We start from the raw sequence: 15329 nt of genomic DNA on the forward strand, positions 1-15329 counted from the left end.
TTATAAAAATTTGATTAAAATATTTAATTTTTGAAAGTTTTCTTTCGACATTTTTGAAAATAAGTGTCATGTGACCCGTGTGGCTGGGTTGACACCAAAAACATTTTATATTTTGTATTTTTTTTAAAAGAGTGTCGTGCGACGCGAGCGGTGGATTAGACACCAAAACCATTTTTATAATTTTTGTATTTTGATAAAAAGATGTGTTGTGCGACGCGAGCGGTGGATTAGACACCAAAACCTTTTTTATAATTTTTGTAATTTTATAAAAAGATGTGTCGTGCGACGCGAGCGGTCAATTACACACTAAAACCATTTTTATAATTTTTGTACTTTTAGAAAAAGAAATGTGTTATGCGACGCGAGTAGTCGATTAGACACTAAAATAGGAAATAAAGAACACATTTGTTCAATTTTAATTTTAATTTTATTCTTATTTTTTATCATTTTTGAATACTATTTTTATTTTTATTTGTATTTAAAACATTTTTATTATTTTAGAAATTGATGTAATTGAAATGTGAGATTTAATTAGAAAAAAAAAGGTAAAATTGAAAATAGAAAATGAGAGTGCATAAGTTAATATATAAGTGCAATGAGAAAAACTATTCACATAGGAAATGGGTGCATAAAAAGAAATGTGAGGTGCATAAAGTAAATGCATCCTAGTCTAAAAGAGGAAATTAAAATAGTGAAGTGTATGCTTTGTGACCACGATGATCATAATTTGAAAATATGAAGGCATGAGAAGGAGTTGAAGTAGAGAAGTTGAGATAAAAAGAAAACTGTTCCCTCCAATCTTGCAAACTGTTTTAATTTTTAATTTTTTAATTTTTTAATTTTGAATTTCATTAATTAAAAAAAATGAAATGATTTTAGGTAGAGATATGTCTACTGATTTCAGGTTATATATGCATCTAGGTGGTCATCAATGATTTCTAGCAGTTTTTAACAGTCAAAGTATATCAATAATTTGTGGCGATTTTTAACTGTCAAAAAATGATATATTTTGTGGTGGTTTTTAACTGTCAAGATATGATGAAATTCGGTAAAGAGGAATGACTCAACATACATCTCACCATCTCTAAAAGAGTGTGATTCCTCCTTTATGCAACTCCATTTTGCTGAGGAGTACCATGCATAGTATACTGAGCTTTAATACCACATTCATTAAGAAATCTAGAGAAAGGTCCAGGATTTCTTCTAGTCTCATCATATTTGCCATAATACTCTCCACCTATGTCAAACCTTACACTTTTTATTTTCTTTCCTGTTTTCAACTCAATAGCAGCTTTGAAAGACTTAAAAGCATCCAAGGACCTTGATTTTTCCTATAGGAGATCTATCCATCCAAATCGAGAATAATCGTCTATAAACGTGATAAAATACCTATATCCCCCCATGGAAGTGGATGTGATAGGTCCACATATATCAGTATGAATAAGCTCTAACACATTGTCACTCCTGTTTGCTCCTGTATTTCTTACTTTTGCGGTAAGCTTGCCCTTAATGCAATCAATACAAGTATAAAAATCAGAAAAATCCAAATCATGCAGAATACCCTCTTTAATCAACCTCTCAATCCGAGGTCTAGAAATATGTCTCATACGTCTATGCCATAACTTAGAGGAATTTCCATCAACTCTACTACGCTTATGTCCAATAACAGAATTAACAAACATGTCATTCATATTCAACATGTAAAGTCCATCATATAAAACTCCTGAGCCAACAATAATTGAATTGAAATAAACATCAAGTTTACCATTGCCAAATTCAAAAGCATAGCCACATTTATCCAAAATTGAAACTGAAATCAAATTCCTTCTCATAGAAGGTACATAAACAACGTCTTTCAATAACAAAACATGTCCAGAAGGTAAATTTAAAGAAACTACTCCTATATCTTCAACTGGTGCTCTAACTCCATCTCCCATGATAATCTTGGACTCGACATCACTTGGTTTTCTCAGACTTGTGAACCCCTGTAAAGAATTCACAATATGAATAGTGACACCCGAGTCTAACCACCAAGAGTTGGTAGGAACATCCACAACATTAGATTCAAAACAAGCTAGAGCATATAGGAGTATACCTTCCTTATCAACATTCTTCTTATTAAGAATATAACAGTCAGCTAGCTTATGCCCAAATTTCTTACGATAGGCACAATTCCCCTTGAAGTACTTCTTCTTAGGCTCCAAAACCACTAATGTTTTCCCTGTGTTCCCCTTTTCAGGATGAGATTTACCTTTGAATCCCTTTTTCACAGGTTTAGTGCTAGAAGTAATAGTTGTGAACTGCACACTATGAGACTTGGTCTTTTTAATCGATACTTCCTCTTGAGAAATAATAGCTATCATTTCATCAATTGTCCATTCCTCCTTCTGAGTGTTGTAAGAAGTCTTCAACACATCAAACTGAGAAGGAAGAGACTCCATAACTTCCCAAATCAATTAACTATCACCAAGCTCTACCTTTAGAGATTTGAGTTTGTTATAATAGTGCACAAGCTTCATCATATGCTCACGAACACCATTGACACCATCATATTTGGTCTTCTCAAGAAGTGACAGATATTGGCCCTTTTGAGCTTTGTCAAAAGTAGAGCCGTCAAAATGGGTTATAACCCGCGAGCTAACCTGGCTCATCACGGGTTCGGGACGGGTTGGGTTGAAAAAAAATTACAAATTTTAGTACAGGTTAAAAATGAACCCAACCCACTAAGAACCCGGCTCATTTGGGTTGAACCCGTGATGAGCCGGATTGACTCACTAACCCGCCAATAAATTTTAAATATTAAATTAATATATATATATATATATATTATAAGTATATATTATATATATATATATATATATATTATATTATATGTATATATATATATATATATTATATTATATTATATATATATATATATATATATATATATATATATATATATATATGTGTGTGTGTGTGTGTGTGTGTATGTATTGTAGATGGGGATAAAGAAAATGTTTCAAGAGATGAAAATATTGTGGATTTATTCATTCAAGATTTTAATACTATAGTTTGATAAGTGACAATAATAATTTGATGTTACATAGTAATTTATATTTTTTTAATTTTGGTTTGTATTTCGAGTTTAACATAATTTAGGATTTTATTTGGATTGTAATGAAGTTTATTTAGATTTTAATCGGAATTATAATTTAGTTTTCTTGAGATTGAAGAAAAAAATTGTGTTTTTTTTTTTAATTAAGTGAGCCAGTGAGCCAACCCGTTTAACCCGCCAATAAATGAGCCGGGTTGGGTTGACCCACTAAGTGGCCAACCCGTCGCAGGCCGAGTCGGGTTGGGTCGGGTGACCCGTTTTGACAACTCTAGTCAAAAGTCTTAAACTTCTCACTAACTAATCTCATAAAATCCTTAACATTGTCATTATCTAGAATGCTCTATCAAATAGACTTCTCCATGGTGTATCTCATCACCATCAGGCACACCCTGTTCGAGTGTTCCCATTTTTCACGAGAAGCTCTCTGGACACTAGTGGACTCAAGCGTAAGAGCTTAAGGTTCTACTTCTCTCAAGGAAAAATCCATGTTGGTAATTGCCAGATACAAATCCAAAGATTATTTCCAGTCCTCAAAATTTGTCCCATTTAAAGTTTTGCCCGAAGTCAATGGCATAGGCAAAGAAGTTGTTATCAAAATAACAAACAAACATTTAATACACACTTATTGTGTAAATAAACATTTAATACACACTTGCATAGTTTCTGGCTTCGAACCTACTTCACCACACTTCATCATTGTTTTAAAGATATTATATATAAATAAATTGATTTAAGAAAAACAAAAAAATGATGTGAATGGGCTGGCTCATGTTTTCCACTTAGACTTTTTGTGTCCTTTGGGCCCAATAGGTTGAGACACATATGGAGCGTGCTTGACTCGTCGTTGTCGCTTGTCTTTTCGACTAACAGAATGTAGACGCACCACACAAGCCGTCGAAAACCACTCAAATCGGAGCAGTAGAACCAGAAGCATTCAACGAGCAAGAAAAAATAGTGCAACGCAAGTCACCACCACGCAAGTCCAGCATCGTGAAAAAACCCATCATTGCGCCGCGTGACCATTAACTAATCGATGTCGCCAACAACAACTGCGACTCCCAACTGTCAGGGGGATCGCATCCCATCACGAGAAAACAAAACTGCAAGCCACCGTGATGTGAACAGGACCACCAACGCAAGCAAACAGCCATCGTTCACACTGTCGCGAGCCTCCGCAACGAAACCATCACTACAATCGTTGTGAACAACTTGCGAAAGGGGTGATGAAACCTTGTGAAACCACCATGACTGGGAACCTCTGCGATATCAACATCGCACTCCACCGCACTAGTGACGGATACCAAACAAACCAGACGCGTCGCATCTCCCCACCGGTGATAGGTCGTTTGATTTCCAAGTAGAATGAAGAAAGGTTCAAAAGGTATTTTAATTAGGGTTAGGGTTTCTTTAATTTGTGGCTTCAATAATTTTAATCCCCTCTAAAAATTCATTAATTTGCAATATCACCATGGAGCAGCACCAGAACAGCTAAAACGAGATAGAAAATGGAGACATATAGCAATTAATGTTCATGGCAATCGAGAACAAAACGTAAACACAAATAATCAATTCAACCCCTTCATCAATTTTCTAATTGAAACAAGAAATTTAATATCTCCATATAATATTTCATGCCTCAGTGAACAAATATGGAAATTAAGATACACTTCTAAAAGAATAATGGTATTTTGTATCTTATAACCTCTGATACCATTTGATAGGGATACAAAATATATAAGATACAATAATACAATATATTCAAAACATATTCAAGTATGAGTTAAAAATTGTGTAACAGAAATTAATGAAGGATCCATGGAAGCACGTAGTATGAGATGCTACTGTTCTCTTCCTGATAGGTCTTCTAAAATGTAAGAGTGTTTTACGTTGTTACTCTTAAAATTGACTAATGGGATATCAGTTTTATAACCTCTCAATAGAGACTAAGAACCTCTCAAATAAGTATTTGATTATTCAAGCCCATCAGAGACTGTTTACTAAACAATCCAACCCATCACGGATCGTTCATCTGAAATACAAAATTATATATATTACCCATACAATAATAAATTATGTGTAATATAATTAACATTAACAGATAACTTAATTTATTGATTAATGCTAATCCGTAATAATAACAAAATAGAAAATAATAATTTTATACGATAAAAATATATAAAATATAACAGTGCCGAGTTTCAACAAAAGTGACTCAATTAACATCACTTAAACTAAATAATGGATGGGTGTTTTTCTGCTAAAACAAGGCCTTTTCCATGACTAATTTTCAGATTGTGAATAGTGAAACAATGGACTAGCGAAGTTGTTGGACTATAAAAGCAATATCTCAATGGTACTAGTTAAATATATTAGATGTTGGACCAAACACCTTTTAATATATGAGACGTTCAAGAGACTATTAAAAAACTCATATTTACTTTCATTTTTGTTTTGAAAATTTTTTTCAGGAAATACTTATAAATTTTATTATGAAAATTTTTTTATAAGAAATTGCTACTAATTTTTTGTTTGTAAAATATTTAGTATAAAACATTTTTCGCAATAAATTTTGTAGAAAATACTTACAAATTTTATAATTTTGTAGGAAATAATTACCCATGAAAAAATTACCTATCAATTAAGATTTTTAGAGAAAATGGCAAAATAAAGTTTTTTCTTGCAAATTTTTTTTAACAAATTTACAAGAAAGATCTCATGTAATATTAGAATTTCTAGTAGTGGGATATGATGAAATATCATAAAAAAAGTAAATTTTTTAGCAATTTTTAACTGCTAGTAATTTTTTTCAAGAGTCGTTACAACCAAGTCGCAATAATATATATACTCTTAATCATATATTTAATTAATTAAATAATTAAATTACTTTAATATTTTGATTAATAATATAATAATTCTAAAACATTTAATTATTTATTATATATATATATATATATATATATATATATATATTATATGAAAAAAAAAAACAAGGAACCGGTTATGCTTTTATGCCACAAATCACACTCTCACAAAATACACTCACGCATTCTCCCCCATCCACACAACGTTCACAGGAGTGATGTTAAAACTATTTCTCATTCATCCAAATATCATAATTCATTAAGAGATGAGATTTTTTGTGTTATCTCCGTCTTTACATTTACTTTTTAATCATGATATTGGAACCCTAACCATAACATTTGTCGTTCCAAATCATAATTAAAATGTATAGTATTGGTTAATGATATTTTGTTAATATTAATAAGCAAAAAAAATTAGTGGTGTTTTTCTAAGATTACGTACTAAATTTAGAAATACAATAAATAAGTTTGAAATATAATCCTGATGCTAATATACTCTATACGAAATGTTTATCCTTACATTATTATGTGTAAAATAGTACATTAACATTATATAATGTAAACGATTTATCAATAGTTTTCTTTAAAAAAAAAAAACATTACACACTGAACAAACGAGAACACTCATGATAATATTTCTTTAAACTGATGGATAAAGAAACATTAACAACAAAGCCACGCCCACAAGATATAAGAAAAAGACAAAGAAACGAGAATGGGGAAAATTTTCACTGAAAAGTGAAGTATGACAAACTATTTATTTATTACTCAATTCATTACATATAAAATACGAATTCAATTCCCAAACTCACTGATAGTTATAAGCTGTTTTGTACTCTTCCTCACATCAGCGCTGTTTGGAAGTAGAATTTTTGTGGTCATCGGACTTGGGTTTGCTTGGAGACTTTTTCTTCACCTCGGGAGGTTTACACTTGTCTTCCGCAGGAATATCTAATTGCTGAAGGTAATAACACGAAAAATTCAGTTGGTTATGGTAATCGAAACATAGATTATGACAGAGAGTGAGTATATGAATTAAAGGTAAAGTTAAAAGCAGAGAAAAATGAATAGACGAGGTACCGTCTGTTCCGGGGGTAAGGCTTGGAGATACTTTGAAAAGCTGAAATTAGGGAAGTTCTGGTCTTGGGTTCCATTGTGGTTGAAATGTGAAGATATCCCAGTGAGAAAGCGTGTGAATGTGTTCCAAATAGATGGACCACATTCAATGGTTAAGCCACTGAAATGTTGTGAGCCTGATCCAGTGTTTACGAAGGAAGAATCAACCGCGGGGCTCGTAATCGTGGTCTTACTGAAATTCTGTGATCCGCTTTTGTGGTTAATGAAGGATCTTTTGGTTGTGATGAGTTTGTCACAGCCGGGGTCTGCTCCTGCCATGGTTTCCAAAGGAGAAGGAAATGCCAGAGATAGAGATAAGGAGAAAGGAGTACTATGCATTCCTCACTTTAAATAATACACGGTTACTACTCTTTCGTAGTTCATAGAAAATGGACCATTATTCTAACTTTGTTTTCCTTACCAACCCCACACGGAGAAAAGGACACTCACAAATACTTAACCAGGAAGCACCTTGGTCAACACATCCATAAGTAAAAAAAGAAAAAACACGATTAAAGGTCATTTTTCAAATGCAGATATACTGTCCAAAAATAAATGCACAAAATAACTTAGATTCTTACGGAATGTTTCTTTATTTTCATATTTGCAATTCCATTACATATTCCGAACATATATAAATTTGTTGATTATGTTACTTTATTTTCCACCAAAGAGATAGGTGAATCAACATGATGATAATACATGGTCTAATTGAAAAATTATGTTGGTAAAGTATTAAAGAACTAAAGTTTGTAGTGGCTATGAATAAACATTATCCCAAGTCCCAGTTTGCACGCACCAGCCAACATTATCTTTAGAGAATTTGTATTCAAATCAGTTTTGGCTTCCTCCAAAATCCAAACTTTTGACCTTTAAGTCTTTCAGTTAATGAAAAAATGTGAAATCAGAATCCACAAATTCAAGTTTTCACACATACGAATGCCCTACATTTCAAGGACGCGTTAAATTAATCTATCATGTGGTTGAGTTTTAACCACCACTCATTAAAAAAAAGAAATTGTATTTATCAAAGATTAATATAGTTCTAGTAATGAATTTAATTAATAAAAGCTTTTTTTAACCTTTATTAAGTTCCAAAAGTTTATTATTAATATAAAGCCCATTTATTTTCTGTCTTTTATTTTAAGGACTGCCCCAATCGATTGGGCCTAAGGACTGCCCCAAAAAGAGGACTCGGACCTAATCTGCCCTAGTCTCACCCATTCCTTTCACTCTACAAAAAACACAGCCGTCACGCTCCCTATTCTCTCCAAGAGCTCTGTTAGGGTTTAACCCCAATCTAGATCCAGTGAGCCCATCTTCGTCTTCTTGATTCGTGTAAGTATTCTACGACTTTCTCATTCCTTTTCTGTTCGTATGCTCATATTCCTAGCTAGGGTTTCGCTGTGAACCATTTTAAATACTCGCTCCGCTTTTCTGTTCCAGCTTGTTCGTCTGTCCCTGGAACTGTTGCGTCCCCGCTATTGGAGTTCAACCCTTCCTCTAGCTATTTCCAAGTAAGGGAAGCTAGGGTCCATGTGTCTAGTTCGTTTTTTGCTTGCACTGATGCTATTGTATGATTTTGTGGATTATATGCTACTGTGATTTGATGAAAAGGTCGTTTAGCTTTTGGGTTTTTGTGTATACGTGATTGTTGTATGAAGGAACAATGGCTGGCACTAGTTTTCTCGCCCAAGCGAGTAGATCTTGCCTAGGCGAGACTAACAGAGGCTCACCCAAGCTTCTCTACGCAAACGGTCGCTCAGGTGACTCGTCTGCATTTTTGAGCAAAGTGTAATCTCGCTTAGGCGAGAGGGGACTCGCTTGAGCGAGAATCCGCAAGAGCCACTATTTCACTGCTCAAGCTCTCGCCTAGGCGAGAAGGGGCTCGCCTGAGTGAGAGGATCTCTCGCCTGAGCGAGGTCTTCTAGCCTGAGCTAGGCTGGGGCAGGTTTTGTGTTATAACTTGAATGGCCAAGGTTGTGGTTGATTGTTTGCCGGACTTGAATGCTTTACTAGAAAAGTTTGAGGGATGGTGCCTTGATTAATATATGAGGTTGAGATGTAAATGATATGTTGCTTCATTGTGTATGAATTGGAAAGCATGAGTTGTATGATTGGCTGTTATACGATATTAGTATTATGGGAACTTTCTGATTGATTGGTGAAACATGTACAAAGTGAGTAGGGCGTAATTCCATGACTCTTGTAGTGAGAGCTCTTGGTGGCACCTCAACTGTTGGACGTAATCCCATGGACCTTCCTAATGGGAGTTTCTAGTGGTGCCTCACCTATTGGACTTAATTCCATGGACCTCGTGGTGAGAGTTCATGGTGGTACCTCAACATAAAGATGTAATTCCACGCGAGTATCGTAGTGGTGCTTCAAGGCTAGGACATAATTCCACAAAGGCCACGTGGTGGTGCCTCTTATAAGGGTGTAATTCCGCGAAGGCCTCGTGGTGACGCCTCATTGCTAGGACGTAATTCCACTGTCTTGTGGTGGTGCCTCATTTTACGTATCCAAATAGTCAAGTCTTGGGGTCTCAAATGAGTTGGTAATCTATGTGTGAATGTCGGTTATTTGTGTCTAACTTTGAAACTGCATGTTGACTATTGTGATATAAGATTTCTTTATACTAGCTTATCCTTTTGCTTGCTTGTATGTTGTGTGTGGTTTCCTCTATTGTGTGATCATCAATTTTATTAATGTGAGCAGATGTGAGAACCCTTAGCAGTGGTAATGACGTTAGAGATGCTACAGCTTGATGGACTGGACGGGTATTGGGTCCACTATGGGGCTCATCGCTGAATGATTTTATTAGTTATGATTCTCTTGTCTGTATAAGACCTAGTACAATTATTTCACCAGTATACTTTGTTTTAGGCCGTGTGGGGCCTCTTTTATGTAATATGGTTATGTTTGGGGTACTGTGTGCTTCATATCCCAAATCTCCGTACTCTATGGATATTTATGTATGTGGCATTTTATTAAATTGGATTTATCTATTTAATTGGGACGTTACAATTAAACCCTAAACATATACTCTAAGGGCTTGTTTCAAACTTCAATGAACAAATAATTTTAATAAATTTTAATTTATTTTTTTCCCTCCCATTCTTTTAATTCTTTCCTTCTTTCACTACAAAAAAATTAAGATGATTATGACAGTTTTAATACGACAGCTTTAAAAAACTGTCATAATTTACTTTATAATACGACACTTTTATAACTGTCATAATTGTCTAGTATATATGTATTTGTATTTACTTTGTTTGGTCTACTGTTTTCTGTAAGATAGTTTTGGATGTGATAAACTGAAATACCCTTGAAAGTTTAAGTTTAAGTTAAAAGTTTGGTGTGATTGTGAAAAAAGTGCAAGGTTTGCTGACGAAAATTGTGGGTTCAGTGCATACTTATAAAACTCATGAGCGGTAGGGAGTGATGAAGTTAAATGAATGTTGTAATGGAGCTGTGATGAGGCTGTAGGATAATGAAAACCATCAAAGGAAGGGGGTGATGCAATTGGAATAACATAAATAGATGCAAAAGAAAAAAGAAAAAAATGCAACATCCAAAAGCGTGTCACTGATACCACACACTTAAAACTATTTAATCTAATTAATATTTTATTTAGTTACTATATTTTACTTTTGTGTAGTGAATCTAAATTTGTTATTTTTAATTTGACATGATGAATGATTCCAGAGATAATTATTTTATTATTTTGAATGGAATAAAGTAATGGCATTAAGGTATATATTCTCTCCCTTCCACCTTTTTTTTTTCCACGTCTTTCATCTCTAATTGCTTCATCCTTATTTCTTATTATTGAAATGCAGTTTGAGTGTTTGAAAAGTTTAATGCAAAGAGAATTTAAATATGTGTTAAACCATTGGATGAATTATACGTTCTAGTGATTAGTTGTTCATTATGAAATATTATCTTTGTTCATTGCTACCGTTGACCTTTCTTTCTTATAATCATGGTTCAACAATCTCTTAGACTATGTGGATTTTGTTCTTTAAGGCAAACCTTAAAATTAATTTCTCAAAGTAGGTTACTAGCCTTGTCATTAAGTACAATTAATAGCATTAACATACCATTTCAAGAATATCTATTAGTTTTTATCATTTTTGGTACTATTAATGGCATTAACATATCATCAAGGTTGGATTGGGCCACCAAATGCACCTCCTCAAATGCCACCTTCAATGTTTAGATGATCCATCTCCCCCAATCACTATTTATCAATATTTTTTTGATATTCACGTGCATATTGAATAATCTTTTATTAGTAAGTGATTTCGTCTATTTTATTTCATCCACTAACCATATTTATCATCAAGAGTATATCACTTTTAAATTTATTATAAAAATGATATGAATTTTGAATAACATAGATATTTTTTTATTACAGGCACAAGATGTTGGAAGTGGTGCTCCATCACCTATTGGCACAAGAAGATCAAGAGAGAGACAAGACTAATTAGGAACATAGTTGTAAAAATTTAGAAAAATGCATTATAATGATGTAAGATCCTTTTTCGATTTTTGTTTTCAACATGCAAACCTTTGGATGATGTTGGATAAATATGAACACCTTTAATATGAATATTGAATGAAAATATTTGTGATTAAAATTGACTGAGTGATTTCTTTTTTTATTTTTTATGATTTTATGACAAACATGTTAAATAAATAATGAAATTGTCGTATTTTATTTGAGTACATTGAAAATAATGGCAATTTTAAATGTCGTTTTTTCATTATAATTCTTGTAAAATAAATAATTTATGACAGTTATAACTATCATTATTTGTGTAGAGAATACAATGGTTTGAACTGTCATTATTTACACAATGCATTAAATTCTCCTTTCTTTTCTTTCTTTAAATAATGTTTTACAAATTTTGAGAAATTACAATAACTTCTACAAGTCAAAGTCAGAGTTCACTCAAAGGATGATTCATACAATTATATGAATTATGGTAACAACAAAAGAAGATGCAAATTTAACGTTGCACGTTGAGTGGTAAGAAAACATTATCCACTTAAATTCAAACAGGTTTGTGAAAAATGTTTGACACAGATAAATAACCACACAGAAGCTACACCAATCCTTTCAAAAATATTTATAAATAGAAGACAAGACAGTGAGATGCAAGGTATAGCAGTAATATAATATTAAACATATTAAAGTTGTATATATTAAATTATGACATAATTTTTATATTGGTAAAATGATTGAAATGATTACCTATGCTCTTTTCCTCTTCCTCCCTAAAAATAGAAGGATAATGGGATAAACCCTTTTTCCCTTAAATTCAAATGTCATAATTAGTTGTCTCTCTAAAAAAAGAGACGAAAAGATTAAAATAGTTTATTCTTTGTTCTAACTGTCTCCACCTTGAGGGACATAAGAATTGAAGAAGATGATCCGACCCACCTCAGAAGGAAAATAAAATGGTAAAGAAGATAAGGTTATAGTGTGAACGTTATGTAGTTGTTGAACAGTCAAAAAGAAGCCTAGCATTTAACTAAATAATGATGTACATTGGCACCCAAACCTAGTATTACTCCATTTTTTTTTTTCAAGACCATGTCTCCTTTTTCCTTCCTTTGTCTACTTGTTAGAAAAATAGGATAAAATTGAAGGCTACAACTTTTTTTATCACAATAGTTCCGTCATATTTTTATCACAAATATTCTGTCGCAAAATAAATTTTATGTGACAACAGTTCTGTTATATTTTGAATGTATTATATATTCGTGTTGTCTTCATCTTAAAATAAATATGATATTTATAAGATGAGGGATACTTCATTTTTCTCTTACATTTAAATTACAAATTCATAAATTATAATTATTAATATTATTATTATTAGAATATTTAATTATGAAAAATAATTGTAAAATAAATAGAGATAAAAAAATTGGGTATGAAAGAATAGTTTTGCTTATAAGAGGGGAAGATGTGAGTAATCTTCCTCTAATGTTATAAGAAAAATAATTAAATTTGTGTTGAAATGTGTATAAATAAGAATGGTACTAATGGCGTAAGTAGAGGGTGTAAAAGAGGAGCTCGGAAAAGGCCGTTCCAGCACTTGCACGCAATGGGGAACCTTTTCTCTTGCCTTGATATCGCTTCTGTGCGAGGAAATAAAGGCTGCAACAACAACTACGGAGGAGGGCAACAAAACATCACTCGTGAATCCTTCAACAACCACGGAAGTGGTTCCCAGAGTTTCAACAATGCCAGGATTAATAATCGTTCAAACAACTAGTATTAGCGAGGTAAGAAGCACACACATCTTTAGTGTTTTAAGAACAAATTTTTATGTATAAATGAGCCCCTCCTGATGAATAACTGTAACATACTCTGTTTTTTAACAAAATCTCATCATATATATGAATCATGCAGGCGCTTATGTGGTTTTACTGTTTCAAGCAACGTATGAAATTATGAGTGAAGGGAGTGCAGTGTTATTGTTCCTTCTTTCCTGTCTTAGCCTGTGGTTTCAATGTAAACAATCTTTTAACTTTTTTTTTTTTGGGAGTGAAGATACCGTATGCTTTCCTTCTTTTGGTGTTCGGTGGCTTCAATAACAAGTGTTGGGTTTTGTTTGTACTTGGATAATGATATTTTAACTACTAAATTTTGACAACTTTATTTTATAACATGCAGTGTCATCTTTTAAGTGATTTTGAAATATTGAGAATAAGAAAATGAAAAACCACTTAGAAGATGCCACCTAAGATTGTAAGAGAAAATTGTCAAAATTTAGTAATTAAAAAAATCATTTTCCTTATTATATATATATATATATATATATATATATATATATATATATATATATATATATATATATATATATATATATATATATATTTGAGTATGCACACTATTCGTATCTTGGGATAAAATCAGTTTGTAGACTCCTTGATAGAGGCGTACCCCACCAAATTAAAACATATTAAATGCAGTATCTGAAAGTTGAACCAAGTCGTCTCCGAACGACCAATGTTTTCATTCAAAGCCTCAATTTCCACATGAACACAACACAATAACAATGGGAGGGGGGTTGGCAGATTCACACAAAATTGCTAAATTCTAATAGAAACAACGAAACTTAATTAAACATAAGATTCAAAATGTATTGGTTCCTTGATTCCATCGAAAATCCACCAATCACAGGTTACTAAATCAATTCTCTTATCCAATTTACTCTCATGAAATCCGAATTAATCAACTATGCAAAAATTAACACAGCTTCATTATGCCATTAAGCATAGCACACATCCTTCTTTCAATTTCACACACAGATTAAGCAACTGTGGCAGAACCCGAACTCATTAAGCATGACAAGGGTTCTGAAATTGTGGAAAACATGGACCCATGATTAAGCATCACAAATTCCATTTCATTCAAAGCTACGAAATTGAATAGGATGAAGAGAAAATAGGAATTAGAGTGCACTGCAAAACATCAACCTCATGGTTTCAATTCAGTTTCTTCAAGGAACCAATACGAAAAACTTAGCTAGACATCAAAATGGAATAATCAAGCACTTTAAATCTGAAACAGAACATAAATATTAAAAACCCTAACTTATGAAATCTGAAAAACGCAAATTAAGAGCAAAAAAGAGAGATTTCAAAGCTTCAATGGAATGCAAAACAGTGTTATCATATATAAATGTGAAAACCCCATTAATAGGTGTTGTTCCAAGTCTATAAAATCACAAAACGAGCTGCCCAATGTACAAAACGAATTCAAAACGCAAAACCCTCAATGGGTGCTGTCAAATGTGCATAAAAACGTTAAAAATGAGTCAATGGAGTTTGGAGCAAGGTAGAAGATGAAGTGGGGGACTCCTTGCATGCATTCAGACCTAATTTCGTGGTCTCATCACTCTGCCACTCATTATTCACAAAACTGCCATTATGAGCTGCATAATTACAAAAATGCCACTCTAGGCCTCAAATGTTGGCCCATTCACTCTGCTGATGTGGAAATGACATGGAAATGATGTGGAAATGATGTGGCGACTCTCTTCAACTGAATATTGATGTCCAAGCTCCAAAATTGCTTCACCCAAATACCTAAAAATAATTAAAAACAAAAATTAGGCCAAATAATATGAAATTAGTCCAAATTCGGAATAGTGGCCCAATAAAGCCCAACAAATGAAAAACACTCTAAAGATGAACAATTAAGCACTCATCAACTGACTAAAGAGTACACAAAGGCT

At 32.9% G+C, this 15329-nt stretch overlaps 1 protein-coding gene and 1 long non-coding RNA gene across 2 annotated transcripts; one reads left to right on the forward strand and one right to left on the reverse strand.

Annotated features, from left to right (window-relative positions):
- Positions 1–6571: 6571 nt before the first annotated feature.
- LOC114176876 lies at positions 6572–7424 on the reverse strand. The gene is made up of 2 exons (XM_028062060.1): positions 7039–7424; positions 6572–6916 (listed from the first exon to the last, which is right to left on the reverse strand). Exons 1-2 carry the CDS (start codon positions 7411–7413, stop codon positions 6806–6808), a joined length of 486 nt encoding a protein of 161 aa, XP_027917861.1. The 5' UTR covers positions 7414–7424; the 3' UTR covers positions 6572–6805.
- A 5677-nt stretch (positions 7425–13101) lies between these two features.
- On the forward strand, positions 13102–13755 carry LOC114179671. Its single transcript, XR_003603513.1, has 2 exons — positions 13102–13371; positions 13499–13755. It is a non-coding gene; the product is annotated as an uncharacterized LOC114179671 (long non-coding RNA).
- The last annotated feature ends 1574 nt before the right edge of the window (positions 13756–15329 follow it).

This window comes from Vigna unguiculata, chromosome 3 (genome assembly GCF_004118075.2).
Source record: "Vigna unguiculata cultivar IT97K-499-35 chromosome 3, ASM411807v1, whole genome shotgun sequence".
Classification (NCBI taxonomy): Eukaryota; Viridiplantae; Streptophyta; class Magnoliopsida; order Fabales; family Fabaceae; genus Vigna; species Vigna unguiculata.